At 37.3% G+C, this 20,901-nt stretch overlaps 1 protein-coding gene across 6 annotated transcripts in view; it reads left to right on the forward strand.

The window, feature by feature from the left end:
• PHC3 (polyhomeotic homolog 3) overlaps positions 1 to 20,901 on the forward strand; it is a 1,318,531-nt gene that overhangs the window by 425,688 nt on the left and 871,942 nt on the right. For 3 of the 6 annotated variants that reach the window (XM_044070066.1, XM_044070067.1, XM_044070070.1), the window contains one exon: positions 6,603 to 6,725. The exons of the other annotated variants lie outside the window; for them this stretch is intronic. In XM_044070066.1, the coding sequence (XP_043926001.1) occupies positions 6,603 to 6,725 (123 nt within the window). The remainder of the gene's footprint in view (positions 1 to 6,602; positions 6,726 to 20,901) is intronic. 6 annotated transcript variants of the gene reach the window in all.

Below are 20,901 nucleotides of genomic sequence, written 5' to 3' on the forward strand. Positions count from 1 at the left end.
GAAGAGATTTTTATTTTGGAGTGCAGCAAACAATTTGGAGATTTCTGAGCCTAATTTGAGTGTGGCTCTTCAATATCTTACTGAGTTACTGGACAAAGGTTTGTCTTTCTCTTCCATTAAGATTCATGCTGCAGCAATTTCAGCTCACTATGATTGTGACCCACCATTGTTTTCGCATCCTTTGTTCAAGCAGTTTCTTAGAGGGCAAAGAATATAAGACCCCCATTAGAGCTCCTACTCCTGCTTGGGATCTCAATTTTGTGTTGGAAAAACTTACTCTACAACCTTTTGAGCCTGCGGCTACTGCTGACTTGAAATACTTGTCATGGAAGACTGCTTTTTTGTTGGCTATTACTTCTGCAAGAAGGGTGTCTGAGTTGCAGGCCCTTATGGCAGTAGAGCCTTTTTTGATTTTCCATAAGGATAGGGTATCATTACGTACTAATCCTTCCTTTATGCCTAAGGTGGTTTCTAGTGTGGCTTTAAACCAAACTATTCATTTGCCTACTTTCTATGCAGATCCCCAAAATAAGGGGGAAAAGATTTTGCACACTTTAGATGTACATAGGCAGTTGCGTTACTATTTAAGCAGGACTAAGGATTTCAGGCAGTCTCAGCAATTGTTTGTTTCTTTTGCTTTGAGTTCTCAGGGCAAGCCTGTGTCTAAGCAAACTATTTCTAAGTGGATTGGGTTTTGCATTTCATTTTGTTACTCCCATCATGGCAAGGAGATTCCAGCTGGGATTAGGCCTCATTCCACTAGGGCTACTGCCACTTCAACAGCATTTCTAAGGGGGGTGGCAACTAAGGATATTTTGGAGGCAGCTACTTGGAGTTCAGTGCATACTTTCTCTAAGCATTACCACCTTCCTCTCTACTCTAAATCTAGGGCTGGTTTTGCCACAGCTATTTTGCAAGGCATGTTGACAGCTCCTGCTTCCTTATGATTTGCCAGCCTCCCTTACCTCTGCTTTGGGATTCTACCCAATGGTTAGGACTGCAGCAATGTGGAATGAAGAACATAGTACAGTTTTGTACCTACCATAAATGTAGATGTTCAAGGATCCACATTGCTGCAGTCCAATTCCTCCCTCCTCCCCCTCTGTGTTTAGGGGTGGTGGTGTGGGCTAATATATATATATATATATATATATATATATATATATATATATTCTTGTACATTTGTTTATATTGTATATATGTTTGATGCAGGGCTTTTTGGTGTTTTGGTGTTTTGGTTTGGGCCTTGTCTTTTTAGGGTCTTCTGACATCTGGGGCAAGAAAAGACTGAGGATATGACGTCGGTCATGCGCATTAGTACCCTGGCGTCCTGACATCAGTCTAATGCGCCTTGACCGACGTCAGCCATATACTTTGGTATTCGGGCCGACTGGACAGCGGACTACCCAATGGTTAGGACTGCAGCAATGTGGATCCTCGAACATCTACATTTATGGTAGGTACAAAACTGTACTTTTCTTTTCTTGGTCTCCTTTTGCCTGGTCCCAATGTGATAGAGCATCGTTTATGATTGTGATACCTTGCAAGTCTCAATTCTGTGTGCAACATCCTTTTTAAAAGACCTCTAATCCTGAAGAAATGCCAAACAGATGTGTAAGAAATTTGTACTTTTCTAGTGGCTTTACCCTGCCATGATCATTGGTTTGTATCTAGTACTGAAAATAACTTAATTTGGTGTAGTTGAGATTGCTTTTTTAGCTGTAAACAATTGGAATTGCTCTTTGAATCACTTTTTAAAATTCTGTGGTGCAAAGCAGATTTTGTTTTACAGTAGTGATCATTATGTTTTAACCTTTCTGCTGGCTCTAGTTATTTTTTGTTTGTTTCCCACTCCTTTCTAATCCAGTAAGATACTGGTACTTTCTAGGGAGAATGTATTACTAGCATAGCATCTAATTGAATGTAATACTGTACTAGGAAACTCACTAAGCCTTTAAATAAGTGTGCACACCTATACAGAATTTTATTGCTTTGGTTCTGTATAATTGCAATATTTCTACAACAATGCTGCTGCTGTTGTATACATGTGGCCCCTGTATTTATACTGTGAATTTGTTTTACCATTCCTAGTTTTCAGAAGCCACACATCATAAAATATTAGGAGAATTTACTGTTTTAAGTGCTAAAGTAGGGTATGTGATAATGTTATTCGTTTTAGTCACATTAGATTTTTTTATATTACTTAGTGTGTATATGTTGGCAATGTGACTATGTCTCTTTTTTGTGCCTTTTAGCTCTGGCTGTTCTTTTTTCTGTGCCTTTGTAGTGCCAGTCATCTTACGTGGCCTTTTGTCTTACTGACTGATGAATTTTCAGACTTCAGTTGTTTCTGTTTAGTGGCTCCAACAAATAAATTATTTCATGCCTCTTTTTGCACGTGTATTTTTAACTCACCGTGTCTGCAGGTTGTCTGTCTAGCATTTGGGATCTTCTGCACTTTTGTTTCCTTTCAGGTAATAGCCAATCACTGCATGGATGTCATGCAGGCAGCCATGTGGGGATTTTTGCTATGTGGCTCTATCTAACCCTATCCTCCTGCACATGTCTCTTGAAAGAGTACATGGAAGTAAGTTGTAAATGGGCTTGGATTGGAGACATCTCTGTCTCAGCAGTTACATGATCAATACAACCCTACCCTCCCCAGCCAGTTAGCCACTGCCATCTTCAACCTGGAAGCCCCAGTATCCACTACAGGTTGATGGAAGATGTGCCCCATTCTCCCTGAGGTAGATGAGCAGGCAAAGCCTTATTGTTCTTCCCCTGGCTGGCATCTTATGTGCCTGGCCTGCTAGTTGAACTGGAGTCTTCTAAGCACAGTCTGAGATCAATTCCTTTACACCATACAGCCATCCTTATCTTGAAAATTCTTTTGAACACAGTTGTCTTTCCTGTCACACATCTTTGCAGAATGTTTCTAGCACACCGTCTGCAGAATGGATTGAATACAGGGCAGCGGTTCTTCCTGTGCTTACAGCTACACCTAACACTCAAGGCTTGTGTTTAAACTTGACCGTGATTCTTTTGTACCTCATGACTCTTTTCATATCATGTTACAATCCACTCTCACCTTTTTTATTTTTGCTTTTACTTCACTTAAATTTTGTCTTATGTACTCCCATTTCCACTGTTAATCCCTTTAATTGTGTGCTTGTAACTTCAGTCACTCTACATACATCCACAACTTCTTTGTAAGATAAGGTTTGCTTCTCTTTACTTGTCCCTTGGTTTATCATTTATTATACTACAGACCCTTCTGTCGGTTATTAATGAATCATGCTACTCACCATATTCATATGCTTTGACTAATTCTTTAGCTCATTAGCATAAACATACGCAGTTTCTGTAGACCCCTGTGTCTTCATAAAGGAAAACATAGTGAATAACTGACAGAGTGAAATTCTTTCCTGTTTTCTTTCCAAGTTACTTGAATAGATGTGGCACATTGTACTTTTTCAGGTTTCTCAGCTGTTCCACTTGCAGTGAAAAATAATTTGAATTTCTGGATACAAGTACTACAGATTTCTTCTAAGCTGAATAAAAGTGAGAGGATTCTAAGCTTTTGCTGATGCAACATTTTTCCACCTGCAATTATCAAGGGATATCCAGAAGGTTGTCCCAGTGCTGTGTAAACAACAACACACACATACACACACACTGGATGTGTTTCTAGACTCTGTGAGGTATTTACTCAGGCTGTTAACTGAAAAAGTAACGTAATGCTTAACATGCAATATCCTGTAGCTAGGCATTGATTAGCATATTTAAAAATGCATCCCTTATGTTTATGCAAGACTATTTATGCATTAAAAACAATAAACTGGAATGTGTATGCCTGTTTAAGGCAGTAGGTAGAATGGATATAAAGTAAATGAAAAGTACCCTGCAGGTTGTGACCTAGAAAGACAAGTCTTCTGTCCTGCACATGGAATGTACACTCCAACTGACTGCATTTTTTCTAAATTTTTCAATGTAACATTTTTTTTGAAAACTGCATCGTTGGTCTTTTGACATGGAACAACATTCGGGTACTGTGACATCCTAGCCTTTAAGTAAAGCAAATTTTCTGATACCTGAAGACCTGAGAGAGATTGTAGTCTGTCATGTGTCTAAAAATATCTGATCTTAACATTTCAGAGGTTCTAGGTGTTCATTAAGAAGAGCAGTTTCATAGGTGGTGAAAAAATGTTATTAAAATAGCCCTTGTGCCTACTTTTAAAGACTTTATTGAAGTTAGAGAGCATTATAATGAACTTTAAAACTAATCTAGAGCATTTAACTTGTTGTAGGATTTGAGCCAACTGTAATCTGCCTAGACCAGGGGTGTCCATCAGGTAGCCCTGGGGCCACAATCTAGTCCATTAAAACATTTTATCTGGACCTTATTATGTCCTACACCATACTGTTTTGAATTGATAGACACATGTTGGACATGGTAATGTGGTCCCCCCAAACCTTGCAAAGAATGGTAATTGCCCCCTGATCTATTTTGGTCAGTGGCCCTTGAGCCAAAAAGGTTGGAAACCCCTGGTCTAGACTGTTGCTGCTTTTTTCTTCATTTTTCCCCTTGACTTACCCTAACCTTGCTTATTCCTAATTCTTTTCTTTGCTTTTCTTAACCTGCCTTGAGAACAGACACTTAGATCCCTATGTTTACTTTTTTACCCACAATTACTAGCTTGGTGCTTACCTGTTGTATTGTGTATTACTGGCAGGATGCATGCCCCTTTCTTTCTTGTTTTGATTTCATATTCACATTCTGGCTTTATTCTTTTGGTCATTGCTACCTCATCATCCAGCTAAGGAATTTTACTGTTGCTTCTTCAAGCAATGACATTTGCAGTCACTGCCCATAACGCTCTTCCTTACTATCTTACTACCTTTTTACTGTTCCAATTATGTGGTTCTGGACCTAGGACTCTGCTTCTCCAGTTTGATTGCTCTCCATTTTTTCCATTTCTTTTCATACCATACCTAGACTACTACCATTACTACTCCTGTCATCTTCCATTTGTAATACGTACAGGTTTTTTTTTTTTTTTGTGATGCACCACCTTTACTTTTGACCTTCATTACCTTCTCCACTTGACTGAACTGACTATCACAGAGTTGGGAAGTGGAATATCATTGTAGAGGCTGAGAAATGGATTTTAATTAGAAATTGGAAAGGGTTGAACCATCCCTTACTTGGGGGAGTTGGGGTGTGCAGTGATACTTCACATGCAACTTCTGTGGGTGTAACTAGCACGTATCTACTCCACAACCAGCCTCCTGCTGCTGCTGAAGTTAAACAGTATGCAGTTAACCATGGTACCATATTCCAGTCTCCACTAGGCATTGCTGGCTATGGCAAAAATTATCCTCTCCTGAGGAAGGACAACTATCAGAAGTCATGTGATCTTCCCTCCCTCACCTGTCCCTCAATGTATAAGTCACTAGCAGATCTCGGGTTACCAACCAAACTGTAGAATGCCCTTCGACTGTGCCTGGAATCCTTATAGGCATTATTCCTAATGCAGGTTTACTCTGCTATTGCTTTTTATTAGCATATTACTATGTTTGCTGAGTTCTTTTTCTTGCACAACTGGCATATATGCTTATCCACATATTATTGTAATTTGTAACTATAAGTCAGTATTATTTCTGCTATTATCAGTGTAAGCTTTTATTATTGTACTCTCTTCTGTTGCTCCAGGCAAACATTTTGAGGCTTTCTCAGAACAGCACATATAAACTGATTTGTCAGAAGATGGTTTGCCAGATAATGTAATAGTAGAGGAAGCAATGTTCCTTTTCATGCTAGAAATAGATATGTTTGTCCTGAGAGTGTCAGTGCCATAGTGTCCTTTGAAAAAAAAAATGATTCCCACTGAGTTATTGCCATCTGCTGTGCTAACACTTTTGCAAGTGCTATAGTGTAATGCAGAGTGCTGATAAAAACAATGTAGGTTGTCTTCTTAAGTTTGTCCATATCCTCATGATTTTGTACATATGTTACTTATGGGTTATTGACTTAGTATGCCTTTCCTGATAAGTCTTTTGTAGTTAATGAAGAGACTTGGCCCATTGAAGCCTTTAAATTCTGTACAGTAAGCTACCCACTTAACAGGCATGTTGTTTTAGTAAACTCATTGCCCAAATAAGGCAGTATAAATTCCAGGTAGTATGCTACTTAGTCAAGCATTTATTCAACAGGTAAAACGGCTAACCCATTCCTTGTATGGATAGTAGTTTCTTCCATGTGAATGCTGACAGTTTTTCTGAATCGAATGGCTTGCTGTGTGAAAAGGCCTGCAGTACAGCATACAGTCTGATGAAATTTCCTCAATGAATTAGCAACCTGAATAATCTTTCTTTAGATTTTTTTTAGTGATACATTCAAAGTTCTGCTAGTTGATTGGCATAAGTGAGATGACTTGAGCCATGGCATATCCAAAAAATAAGTTAGTAAATGCCATCTGGTAGACTGACTTATTAATGCAGTGCCTTCAGCATGGGCAGTCACATGATTCATTTGATTAACCCTTGCTTGTTTAAGTCTGCGTGCATCTCTTTTCTAGCATTTTTTTCTGTTTAATTCACAGCTAATTTTTACTCCTGCTACTGTAGCTGCTGTCCAGTCTGACATGCCTGTTGTCACTTCCTCCTGTTCTTCCTCCTCCTCCTCCTCTGCTTCTTCTTCTTCTGCGCAGTCTGTGGGTGCTCAGGTGAGCTTGTCTGAAATAAATGGGAATAGATTTTAAGCTGTTGTTGAAGCATTGAAACAGTGCCCTTAGAGAACAAAATAGTAACATGTGGCTAGTTCATTGGCTGTAGCCCCATAACATACATTGAAGGGCACACATACTGTATTAAAATATGAGTAAAAGTTGAAGTTGCTGTTTCAACAGTTAACCTAAAAACTAAAGAAATCAAGGCATGAATATCCACTGCAAACAGAAAAAAAAATCAATAGTTCAGCTTGCAGTACTCTTCAAAATAACACAAAATGTAAAAAATAAACAATGTTATCCTAACTCTCTTTATATTTCAGTCTTTTACATTACACACACACACGCACGCAGCACAGGCACTCAAATGCATGCTTGTACTCCCATATATCTCTCGCTCTCTCTCTCTCTCTCGATATATATATATATAGGTCTCCTTCAAAACACCAAAAGACCAGAACATCGAAAGTGTTTTGAAGGAGACCAAAACAACGAAATTGGAGAACACCGAAAAGCGCGAAATTCAAAATCCTGGTGTTACGGGATTTTGATTTAGCGCTTTTGGTGTTCCGCTGTGGGTGAGTATGCATATGTAAGTGTATTTATGAGGGGTAGTGCTGTGTGTAAGTGTGTGTTGTGACTGTGGTGTGTGTGTGTGTGTGTGTGTGTGTGTGTGTGTGTGTGTGTGTGTGTGTGTGTGTGTGTGAGAGGGACTGTAGTGTGTGGGTGTGAGTTTGCCTTGTGTGTCTGTGCGATCTAGGAGTTACAATATTAAAGTAGGGGGTGCAGGGGGGCTTGCCCCCTGCCTATTTGTAGTCTAGGGTGGTGTGGTTGGTAGTTTGGGGCAGTTGTGTATGTATTTGTGTATGTTTTTTGTGTGTGTTATACTTATGTGTTTTTCGGTGTTGTGGGGTTTCGTTGATTTGGTGTCTGTGTTTTGGTCTTCAGTGTTGTGAGGAGTAGACCCATAAATATATATATATATATATATATATATATATATATATATATATATATATATATATATATATGTATATAAATGCATATGTGTGTGTATGTGTATTTACATTTTACCCAGATAAACTCACTGGACACAAGTATTTCTTTTCAGGGTGACCTCTGGGTGCACTCTCTGTTTAAGTGACTTTCTCAAAGTCACAAAGTAGATAATTGGCAGCTGAAAGAGTTAAACCCTGGACTGTAGGAAGCAGCTCATTAACCGTTCATAGCCTTAATCTTCTTTTTCTGTAGAGTATAAGCCAAAATGCTATTTCTAACACCCAGCTTTTCTGTTTGCAGTGTGCATTCATACCTACTTTGTCTTTTTATTACAAATAGCTCTAATAAGGAGATGTATTGATATATAGATATATATATATATATGTATATGTATATATATATATATATATATATATATATATATATATAAGAATTCTGTGACTTAAGGAATGTGTCATTTTTTGTTAATAATTTACAGTACTGTGTTATATGTTAACCGTCTGTGCAGTTGTGTTTTTCTATGGATGTCCTGGAAGATTTATTTAAAATTTGCCATAAGTGGAGGCTTCCCATCCTGTGCTGTAGAAACCAAAAAAAAATTATATATATGATTTTTCTTACATTATTTTAATGCTATATAGTATATAGTTCTGCTTGATTTCATTTGTTTTAAATGTTTATTATATCAGTACTGCTTTCATCACTGACAATTGAAAAGATTAGTATTCTCAGCATGGGCCGAATATACTACAGTCTTTATAGTAGCTGTCCTGAATGGGGTGCATAGTGTTTCATTGGTGAGCATGTTCATTGACAGGGGAGGGAGCCAGTTCACCTTATCTTAAATCATCTGTTTGGAAAGTGACAGCTTTTTATGTTTGAAATCACAATACAATAGGGATCAGGAAACAGAGCTTTTCTTCATTTTAGTGTGATCTTGAAACTGATATGTATAATTAGTAGGGGATGTTTGGGACACAGACCCCCCCCCCACACTTATGTTTTATGTTTTGAGAAGCAGCATTCACTGCTTTCAGGATCAATGATTTGTGCTGTCAGTCAAAAGTCAGTTATCCCTGAATTGTACAGGGCATTTGTGTGGTTTGAGATACATAAAAGTTGCATGTTATGTTCTTCGGTTTACTCACTTTAGTACACCTATGCAGAAGGAAGCTGTGTCCTGTCACACTTAAAAGTTGAATTATTATGACTGTCTCACAGTGTGGCATCTTGGTTTTCCAGCACTGAAGTGGGGAAAAGAAGACAGTGAAATCTCATGTTGGTTATACAGATTGAAAAATAATGGCCACACTACTTGATAACCTGATTTTTGTAGAACCAGCTTTGGTGTTCCAATCCTTTGTGTATCAGTGTTTTTTGTTTTTGAAGGAGTTACATTCACTGGTTTTAGGATCGACAATTTGTGCTGTTGATCGAAACTTAGGTTTCCCATACATCATACCAGGCATTTTGTGTGGTTTGAGTTTACATGAAGGTTGCATGTAATACTCTTCACTTTACTCACTTTTAGTACATGTGTGCTGAAGGAAGCTGAGTAATGTTACACTTTACATAAAAGCTGAATTGTTATGAAGATCTCACAGTGTGGTATCTGAGTTTTACAGCACTGAAATGGGAAAATGAGGAAAACAGGACAGTGAAATGTTATTTTGGTTCTGCAGATTAAAATATGGTGGTCACACCTGCGTGATATCCTGACTTTTGTAGAACCATCTTTGTTGTTATAAATTCTTTAAGACTATATGAGCCTTTCATCTGCTCCTGACAAGTTGTTTCGGCATGTGAATGCTTTCACTGCAAAATAACCTGTCAACATTCACCTACTCTGTATGTTTTCTTTAGTACAAAAATTACTACATTTTTCTTTTATGTTTAAACAGGCTACAAACTATTTCAGTTTAGGTGTGTGTGTGCGCACTCGCTCATGTATGTGTCTCTGTCTATATATCTGTATGTATATATATATATATATATATATATATATATATATATATATATTCTCTTGAGTTATAGCATAGTGAAGTGCTGAATTTCAAAAAAATGTCTAGCAAATAATGTGTGTAATTTGTATATAGGTGTAAAGTCTGTAGGTGTCATTGAGGAAAATAAGTTTTAACCTCATTATAAGCCTATCAAAAGTAAAAAAAACACGTAACCAACGATAAAACTGTCTCCTTTCAAGAGCGAAAATCAAGTAATTCTTACTTGATTTTCAGTCATTATAAGCCTGCTGACTGATGAGAGGTACTTTAATGAAGTTCAATGCATTACTTAATACCAAAGATTTAAAATAAGAAAATATGTTAATATCTTGCCGAGTCAGAGTAACTTCCAGGCAGGTGTGTAGAATCAAAAAATTCATAACATTATATGATTTGATGTAAAGAATCATTATAAACAGAATGCCAAGTAGGTTGAGTGTAGTGAGAAACAGTAAAAAGAAAAAAAGCTGATTAACAATGGCCCAAAACTGAGACGTAAGGTACTTTGCTTTTGACTTTATCATGTTCTGAAGAACAAACAAGAAAAACTGTAATTATGTATATTCTTTGATATTTATGACATCATTGTGTCTAGTAGATGGCCAGTTATCCGTTGTGTAAAAACTGTTTGATCATGGCTGAAAAACCAAAACAATGCTTCCCCAAAATGTAGTGACCACTGAGTTGATTCTAAATAAGTTGTGAAGGATGCAGGAGGTCTCATCTTACATATGGAGTGGAGTGTCTGTTGACAAACCATACACAGAAAGAACCTCCATTTTTAATTCATAGGTATGTCCTTTCAAACATTTGAAATCAGAGATTTAGTCTTCACTTGGCTGAACTTCGTCATAGCAACCGACATCCCTCTCAGCAGGGAATTAGAAGTCCAATAAGCAAGTTGCAGAATAGCACCATTTTTGGTTGCAGGACAAATATATTCAAAACATCCATATTTGAAGCAAGTGTACTAACTCCCACATTCTCCGAACAGAGCAACAAAGACAAATATTCAAAACATCCGTATTTGAAGCAGTGTACTAATTCCCACATTCTCTGTCCCCTGCCCCACCAATGGAGGGGAGGGGTGCTGCATTCTCCATCTCTGCAGTGTAGTGAATGACTCTTGGGTTGCATACCTTTAATCAAAAGGAAGTACTTGGTTTGCTAACTAGACAAGTGATATGAATTAGTGGCTACAGCAATGACAGGATTCCTAGAACTCAGAATTTGACTGACTGCTTGTAAACATTGCTGAACACACTTCTAGACTTCAGAATCAAATGCTTTTACTGAATTCCATATCCACAGAGCTAACATGTAAGTAATAGATCATATCTGTTGTAAATAAATGTTATAAAGTGACCATATGTTAAATAATGTCTACTAAACAAACTAAGATGCGCTAAACTTACTAGTATTGCAAAGTCATGCATTTCCTGATACTGCAGGACGTACTAAATGATTTAGTTTAATACACTTGGTCTACAACTGTTAAGAAGAGTATCTTAGAAATGCAGGTATTCACTTTAAATAACAGGAAACAAAATCCAGAGACCAGGATCCTATCAATTAGACTCTTAAGTAAAGTAATACATTTACATTTTAAAATTTGAATAAAGATCCCAGTAAACTGATATTGCATGCATTCGTTTTACACGAGTCATGAATTTATAAAGTAAATTGTCAGCTGTTATCAGACATACAGCCATTGTAAATGTGGGATCAAATTATTTTTTAAAGTAAAAAAGCAAATTGTGAGGCAAAGATTATGTTAAAGGCTACATACAGACAATGCAGAGTCTGATACAGTTAATTAAGTATTAAATAATACGGGCTCATGATATGATTGCCATTTTGATTTGAATGAGCTTAATTTTATTTCAACATGCTTTATATTTTTCTCTGCATTGATACATTAATTTGTATTCATACTTAGACCTGTAGTGATATTATCATTTAAACTTCAGGAATGACACATTAGTTAGGATGTATTTATCTCTATAGGATATTTTATGTATATCTGAAATAAATATGTAATCTCATGGGCCTAGGATATGCTGAGGCCTTCATCTCCTGAATATCCATATTTCTTAGAACCTGACACAAGCCAGTTCATGAATTTCAAGGGCAGATTTTGCATACTTAATCTATTTGACATCTTTAGCAAGGTTACTGAAGCAATGGATGAGGGCAAATCAGTACATACTGCATGTATACCCCTCATAAAGGCATACAACACTATCCCACACTTTGATATTATAGATAAACTGTCCCAGTTAGGGGACGAAGATAATTACTCTTTTGCAGTGACCTCCTGCAGGAAAAGTAGCTTTCCATTCATACACAAATGCTTTCAATGTGCTGAGCAACTCCTTTTCTTATGATCTGTTTAATTATACGATTTTATCACTGAGTAGAAGGTATATTTTCTTGTTAGGCACATACATTTCAATACAATGTTCTGATGAGAGTACTGTTGTAAATCACTGTCTTTCAGGCCTTGTGGAATATAAGTCACATAACTGCATGTTTATTTCTAAAGTAATAGCAACCTTGCTATTGCTTGCATGGAATAAATTTTAACTTAGGATATTCATTTAAATCTACCAGCAATATTCAAAATTTGTAAATAAATGGTATCTTGGGTTGAATTGCTTATCAGACTTACAGTCTGAATGATCATAAATCTAGATGGATAGTAAACTCGGTTAAGTTGCTCAAGATTGTAGTACTAAATGGACCACTTGTTTGTAGTTATTAGTAAACATGTATTCTGTCAACATCTTGACATATGATGAGATAGTGGCAGAGGAGACCAGTTTGTTTCAGCATAATTTTAAATCTTTTTGAATTATTTGATATTGAGTAGAACAAGTATGAACACGAGCAGAAAGAAATTGACTTATTAAATGAAGATTGTCTCAACAAGTCACTGTAGGTTACCAACCATACATTGTGATAGTTTGCCGACTTGTAATTTTTATAAAAAAGGATATTGCAAATTGTAATTAATGCAATTATTTATATAGGACTCTTTGAAGTAAGTAACTGTTAAACTTTTGTTTGATCAGAAATTAACTTTTGTCAATTAGTTTTCAGAATATGTGTGGCTGAACAGTATTAACATGCTCTGTGACACATGTAATACAGTTATAATACAGTGCACTTTCGTTATGTTATTGCAGAATGCCAAATATTCAACAAGGTGGTATATCACTTTTACATACTTCATGTATTATATTGAAGCATTGAAAAATGGGCAAAATCAGCTGCCCAAATGGAAAAGTTAAACTGAATGCCCAGGCTTTGTGTGTGAATTGCCTTGGGGAGGGGGGTTATGTTTGACAGTGGTATTTTAATGGTAGCAAATTTATAGAATCTGTCACTGTGCAAAATGACATCTACATGCAGCAGTAAAACTGCTAAGGTATGTGGCTTTATGGCAAGATCATGGAGTTGCCTTAGTTATACTTCTCAAATAAAATTAGTGTTTTAATAAGGGATGAAGAACTTTGTACATATTGCCTAAGTCAAATATTACCTTCTTTTTTTATTCATGTCTTCTTACCATATAATTTCAAGCTGAAACACAGTTCTAGTACAAAGTGAATAAAGTCTGACTTCTGTACTGGATGCTGCAGAAGGCATTCAGATCTACTCACTAATCTTCTTGGTGTTGCTGCCCTTGGCAGACATTTTAAAGTTTATTATCAATATAGGTTGGGATAGTTTGAGTATCATAGTCTCATTCCCTAAAGGAGCAGTAGACTGTGATCTGTGCCATCCCAGAGACTGGATATTTTGGTAAGACACTATTACAGTGAACACTTTGGTGTTGTCAGCTGCTCATAATAGGGTTTCCACACCCCACATCCCAGTAGTCCAACCATCAGATAAAGAATGCAGGGTGGTACACTGCCTAGGCAAGCATATGTATTTATCTGTTTTTTATCTGAGGTGGTGAATTACGTGGTCCACAGGGTGATATTTCAAGGAGCTGTTTCTCATGAAATGCACCAGATGTGAAACTAGTTGCTAGATGGACCTGTCAAAGAAAAATAGCCATCACAATCAGCAGTTGTATCTCTGAGTTGGAACCTTATGATGCTGGTCTCCTATAATGTTGCTGAGGGTTCTCCCAGGACTGCAGGATCTGGAGTAGGAATTTACCAGTACACCTAGCTTTGATTAACAGACTTTGCTGAATTCAGTAAAGTGACCTTCATGAATGCCCTATTCTAAGGACTGATATTTTGGTCTGATGTTGAGATGCTTGTGGAAATGTGAAAAAAGAATTTAAGAGTGTTGTTACTGCTGATGTAAAGTTCTATTTTTCACAGTGATTATTCTCCGGAATTCAAAGGAGCCTTCATCTCATGGGGAACAGCCACACAAGCAACAATCTCTGAAGAACCTTAATAACCATAGACATTTTTAGAGAGGGTTATCATCTTTGAGGTAGAGTTTTTCAGTAGTCATTGGCCAGTTACAGATGACATGTGAATAGGAACCAGTAGTCCTGAGTCCTTCTCAGGCTGCTGCCTTCTCAGGCTGCTTCCTGTGGAGGAAATCGAGGGTCATCTATCTTTTATATATATGTTTGAAAGTCCGCAGCCAGCAATGGCTGAGTGAACACAATTAATATTTAGAGGTTCTGGATCTTCCATTTGGTCTCACATCAGTCTCTACTGTATTTATCAAATGCATGTATTTATCTGCAGCTCACGTATAGCTGCATGGAGCCAAAGTGTTCCTGTATCTGAATGAGTGGCTCATAGCTAGCCCATTTGTACAGCAGCTAGTACTGGTGCAGGGATGTCTGATTTGTTTATTCCATTCTTTGGAAATAACTTAGTATGACCAGATTTCCAAATGCAGGCTGTAGAACTGCTTGCATTTATGGGCTGAAGTTTGGACACTAAGTTATGTAAAGCACAACTCCCAACAGACATAGTCATGTCTCTTTAGCACAAGTTCTTATCTCTTCTTGCTTTTTTGTTAACCGCATCCTGGTATTCTTGCTGTTCTCATTGTTGCTCACACAGGATACAATATGAGAGTTCTTCAGTGTATATACAGACTTTGGTGCCCAGTAATCTCAGAACATAGACTGACTGTCTTTTGCATCACATCAGCGTTTCCAAAGCATGCATGCATTACTTCATTTGGTTGGTGGATCCAAACCATGTCTTTACAACCTACCCCCTCCCTTGGCAACAGTCAGCGTGAATGTGTTTGGACTAGGATGAGGAGGCATTTCAGTTGGCAGACAATTCAAGGTGTCTGAATATCATTGGAACTACCCCTTTATATCAGTGTATTAGAGGTGTACTACTGATTCTCCAATGCTTCCATGATTTCCTCCTTTTGTGAGTTCCCACCATGCAAACAGTAAGCAGTAGAACAGTATGTTAGCAAACAAGTGAGAACTTGATCCTGCGCACTGGTGCGTGTAAGCTCAGATATTGTGGCCCTATGAGTAGTTCCTGAGCACCTCAGTAACATGGAAGATTTTCCAGAAATGGGAAAACCCTGCTGCAGCTTGTTTGCCTCACCAGCCAACAGCAAGTATAGGGATTATTTCTCCCTTATTTATTTGCCAGGGAAATACCTGATCAATGCCACAGTCCACTGGTGAATATTTGGAGTAATCTTTGCTTTTCATTTCCTGTAATGATGAGATTTATCCCAATAGCAAAACTCCAAAGAGCCAAAGACATCTTTACTGCTCATTACTAGCTCCTGCAGATCTGGTTGACATTATCTTTTGGAGAACCCCATATTCTTGAGCTCCACAAAAACATTACCGACTCATCTCTCAAGCAGAGTTTTTCTAAATTACTAGTTCCTTTGGTTCAGTGCTTGTTTTTTTCATTTCCAGGAGTTGATAGTAGTCCTTTCTTTTCTGTAAGAGTGATTAAGATCTTGTCACCTTTTCATAAGTCTTAACACAAGGAAAACCTGTAGAGACATATAAACATATTTATTTTCATTTGGGCTAATGCCAAAGGTTTAGATCCCCCTACCTATTCCTAAAATTTTGAAATATCTTGTACATCTTTTGCTACTGGGCTTAGTTGTTCACTCACTGAAGTGCATTTTACTACAATTTCTAAGTTTTATAAAAGTACTGTTTAAATTTGTTAGCCTCACTGAAAGTGTGCTAGACCTTTTTAAAAGCATTTTGTTGAGGACCCTGCTGGGTGATGCAGTACCATCTTGGGACATTTAATTAATTCTGGAAAAGTTGACTCTGGCTCCTTTCAAATGTGCAGGAATGGCTGATTTTCTTAGCTGGAAAACATTTTTTTCTGTAGTTAACACATTACCAGAAGAACACTTTTTGAGCTTCATGTTCTTTGTGCTGAGCCTTCTTATCGGATATTCATTAAAGACATAGTGTTTCTTAAAAGTAATACCTAAAGCTATGACAAAAAACAAATTTAAACCAGTACATTAATTTTCCTGTATTATTTGCATCTTATTCTACAGGGATTTCATTTTAGATTGCATGGATATTTACCATCTCTTAAAATGTTTATTTTCTTCCAAAACACACACACACACATTATTTCATATACACAATCTGCCCTTAACAAACCACATCAGCAGTTAGTAACTTTCACACATTTATAATCACTTCACGATTGGGCACACTTCTGATATTTGACTATGATGGAGTATAAGATGTTCTGGCCATAGTCATATAATGCAATTTATTACACACATACACACACACACACACACACACACACACACACACACACACACACACACACACACACACACACACACACACATCAATGTAGGCAATGTTCATGAAATCAGTAACTCACAGGAATATTACACAAAATTCACTGATGAACCCCCATAGTTATGAACCTGAAAACCCCACAACCCACTACAAAAATATACTTGTAGAAATACCTAGAAAACTACATCATTCAAAAGTGCGTTTGTTGTTTTGGAAAAAAAAAAGTGCGTTTGTCTGGGCTAGTGTGCCTGCACTCTCATGTGGGTGGTTTTGCTTCCACACCCACATATCTCCACAGTTGCACAATTGTCGTGGTAGAGCAAGCACTCTAAGTAGATAAAAGTCACATTCAGACCCAGAGTCCCTGATATTCATCCTGACATTTCTTAAACTAACATTCCATTTCTAATATTGTCTTGTACCCAGTTCAAGATTAATAGAAATTGCTGATACCTTCTTCATCCATTTCAAGATTATGCAGAAGCCCCAACATATGCCACACTAAACACAACATATTTGACAGTAGAATCATAATAACAGTGACTTTTACATTAGATGGTCTTAATGGTTACTATTACTAAATGTTTCTGTGACTGCATTAAATGCTGCTGTCTTAAACACACTACACCTATAGTGCTTTACTACCTTGACAGCCTTTTACAAAAATGCAATCCCTGATGACATTTATGCAGACATGGATGGCCTTCTTTTTATACCTTTGTGAAGCATTACAAGCTGGATCTCAGTTCCAAGTGCAAGTCTTCTTTTAGGGCTGTGATTATCAAAGGTGTGAAGTAATGGTCAGAGTACTGTATTCTAACATATTCTTTATACAAGCATAAATGTACACTGCCTCTTGCAAAACAGATCCGTGGTCAGATGCTTTTCTGCACAGACTGTTTCCCAAACACTCTAAAATAACTATTTCTGAGTGGGTACACCTATGATGTTTGACTGTCAGTGAATGAAAGAAATAATAGGCAAACTAATATATTTCACGTTATTTATGTTACACACACACACATACACACGCAAAAACAAAACAATGTTCTGTGCCTCACCAAAGTCCAGTCAAATAAACCATAGTAAATATCCAAAAACAAATAAGACTGGACACTGCTCGAATACCAACTCCTTCTGTTTATTAAAAATAGACATACAAGTGATGAGCACTTTCGGGCCTTTGCCCTTCATCAGATAAAGCATCTCCCAAAACCAAACATTTTAAAACAAATACATGTGAACCAATAGAAAATCAGTAAAATCAGTACCCCGCCAAGGTGTTCTTCTGAGCTGGTCTCATAGGAATGACTTCATTAAGCCCAGGACTCCTGTGTGCCATTAACTCAATTATCCATTTAGATTCAGCTAGCTCTGTTAACTGTTTAATGTCTCCCCCTCTTTTGTTCAACTTCACATTCACTATTTAGTTAAATGACTGTGGGATGGCTACCAAGTGTCTATATAATGCATTGCGTGTGTCTCCATTTCTAATAGAGGTGCTGCAAGACCCTAACTTTAAACATACAGTTGGTCTTGCCCACAGTAAACTTGTGCAGGATTGACACTCAGCCAAATAAACCACATCAGTGGTTCTACAAGTTGCTCCCTTTCAAATCAAACAATCTTCCAGTACATCCAGAAATGGAGACACACGCAATGCATTATATAGACACTTGGTTGCTGCTGAGAGAAGAGAGAGTGTGAGGGCAGAACTAAAAGAGAACCAAGAACTAAGAGTAAAGATAAAGATGGAAGGGAAGAACTGAAAGAGAACAAAAAAAGCAAAAAGGCAAAAAGAGAGAGACTACATATATGCAGATGATGGAAGAAAATATGGAATCCCTCATGCTGGAGAATAAGGAAAGACAAAAACTAAAAAAATAAATAAGGAAGACATATAATTTATCAGCTGCATGTTATCACACTAAAGAGGGTAAAGAGAAAGTATGGGTGAAATAGTAAAGGGGTAATAAAGGAAGAGTGAAAATAATGGATAATGATATACCAGAAGAGGAATTGAGTAGAGCACTAAGGAGCCGGAATGGGGGATGGGAGCAAGACTTGATGGGTACCCCATAGAGTACTGCAGGATTATGAAAGAAAGGTCAGAGGAGAGCTGGCAAAGTTACTCTGTAAGTGTCAGGAAGAAGAGGAATGGCAAAATCAGTGATGAGGGTAAAGGTAGTATTACTGCCTAAGGAAAAGGGAGAGGTAATTGGACCCAGGTTGTTTAGGCCAGTTTGACTAATGCATGCAGACTTATGACAAAAGTCTTAGTTTAAAGAAAATACTTTCCAAATGTGTATGAAAAGGACACATAATATTTGCCCAGGGAAGATTGTCAGTGGACAGTTGGGCAACTAGAAGGTACTACTCACCTTCTCCAAGAAAGATAGCAGTAACTTCTGGCCTTCTTGGAGAAATGTAAAAGGTTACTTAGCATTAACAAAAGAAAAATAAAACTTTAAACTCAAAAGACCTTAACTATAATCCTCAGGAATACCAGTTCTGATGCTATGGTATCACAATCTGTTCCCAATACTGTGAGGAATCGTGATCTCAGAGATAGGGAGATAGTATGTAAATACTTGGGGTGTGGGCCTTTTTAGCCCCTCATATTAGGGTCTTTAAGGGAAAAATAAGCCCAGTCTATAAGCAAAGGGGTAGGTTATTTCGAGAACAAAAAAGGAAATTGGCTAGTATTAAAATTACCCCCAAGGGCAGCTAGCCTAGTACTTACCTACGAACCTGTAAGAAGCTACCCTGCAAACTTAAAATATGCTACAGTGAATTTAAGAATTCACTGTATTTTACTTGAATTTCAGTTTCTTTTTAAGTTTCACTTAATCAAACAATGTTCATAGATCACCATTGAAAAGGGGGTTCTTTTGCCTAGTGGGTTTACCTAGTTAACAAATAAAAGGCAGATTAAGGGTGCTGAATTTGGCTTTGACAGTAGAAGAAATCTTTTTTGTGAAAAAGATTGTAAATAAATAAATAAACAGGTTACCTGTGTGGGAAATGGATTCTGAGACCACATAGTAAATCAAGAAGGCCTCGTATAGGTGGTGAGTTAAGAGATGGAGCATTATCAGGGGTAAGTGAAAGGTACCAGCTATGCAACTATGTCACACAAAGTGAGGCAACGTTTTTTTCTGCTGTCAGTATTAGGTGATATAATGTAATGTAATCTGTACAGTAGCTAGAGATCAGAAGGAAACACATTTTGTCGATTTTTGATGATGCTTTAAGGCAGAACAGAATGCTGCTGTAACCCCACTGTATGTGGACTAAACATTAAAAGCCTAATCACAAAGAAGAAAAATGTTATAATTTCTGTGCTGCTTTTAATTGCTCAGCTGACACCACAGACGTTCACCGTTCATCTTTTTCTGTTCTTAACATTGACTTTATTGGTAAGCTGAGTCCATGTACTCCATTTATTTAAAACTCTCCAAATTAAACGTCTGCAAAAGTATGTGAAATAAATGGACTTAGTGGTGAAATGTAAACTATATTAAATAATTTAATTGAGGGCGTAAACTGCAAAAATAGACATTAACAATCATGAGGTGAAATAAGTATTTGGCTCTAACGGTGTCCTCCCACATTACCCAGTTCACCAGAATGTAGATATTAAACACTTCAAATGAATAAGATACTCTTTGGAAGTTGCAGTCCTGTAGGGATTTGTGATGATGTTACCACAAATGATTTTCTGTATCCATAATGTAGTGGAAGAAAGCTGCCACATTGCAAAATAAAACTGATGATTCAGCTGTCACTCTTGCTGCAAAAAATACAAATTTATATTAATAAAGGACAAGAAGTATTCAGTTAAAATCAGGAATCAGTTGAATTAAATGTAGAGATTAAGTCTTTAAGAATTTGACAGAGAATGTGTAAGAAAAGGTAGCCTTTTTAAAAACATGCAAAATTTCTTCTCATCATATATTCATGTGAATCATGGTTAGACCTTGTCTTGAGTCTGTTTGGATGGATTTCCTACTCTGGTGGTTTGAAGGTAAGCAGTAAAATGAAAGAGTGAAAAGGGATTTTGTAGTATAATTCATCTATTCATTTCTGTTGAAGAACCACCAAATTCTGTAGAGTAGTTGTTTTCTGAGAAGACAAGTTAGCTGTTTTTCATAAATTCATAGGTAGGTACTAGGCTATCGGCCCTGGGGCCTATCTAAGCCTAGCTAAAAAGGTTCCCTGGCTTTCGCCACCCAAGAAAATGATTTTTCTGTGCCCCTGTGAAGCAGTGCCGCAGATGTGATCCCTGGGGTGAAGTTTCTTTTTCCCATCCAGTCGTCAAGATTTTTCTTAGAGGGCCAGTGAGGAGCTTTACTTGACATGAATGGGTAGTTTGTTCCAGAGTATGGGAAGTCTCTGGGACAGGAATCTATCC

The sequence above is a fragment of the Protopterus annectens genome, chromosome 4.part1, assembly GCF_019279795.1.
Source record: "Protopterus annectens isolate FY-2018-M chromosome 4.part1, PAN1.0, whole genome shotgun sequence".
NCBI classification, from domain to species: domain Eukaryota; kingdom Metazoa; phylum Chordata; order Ceratodontiformes; family Protopteridae; genus Protopterus; species Protopterus annectens.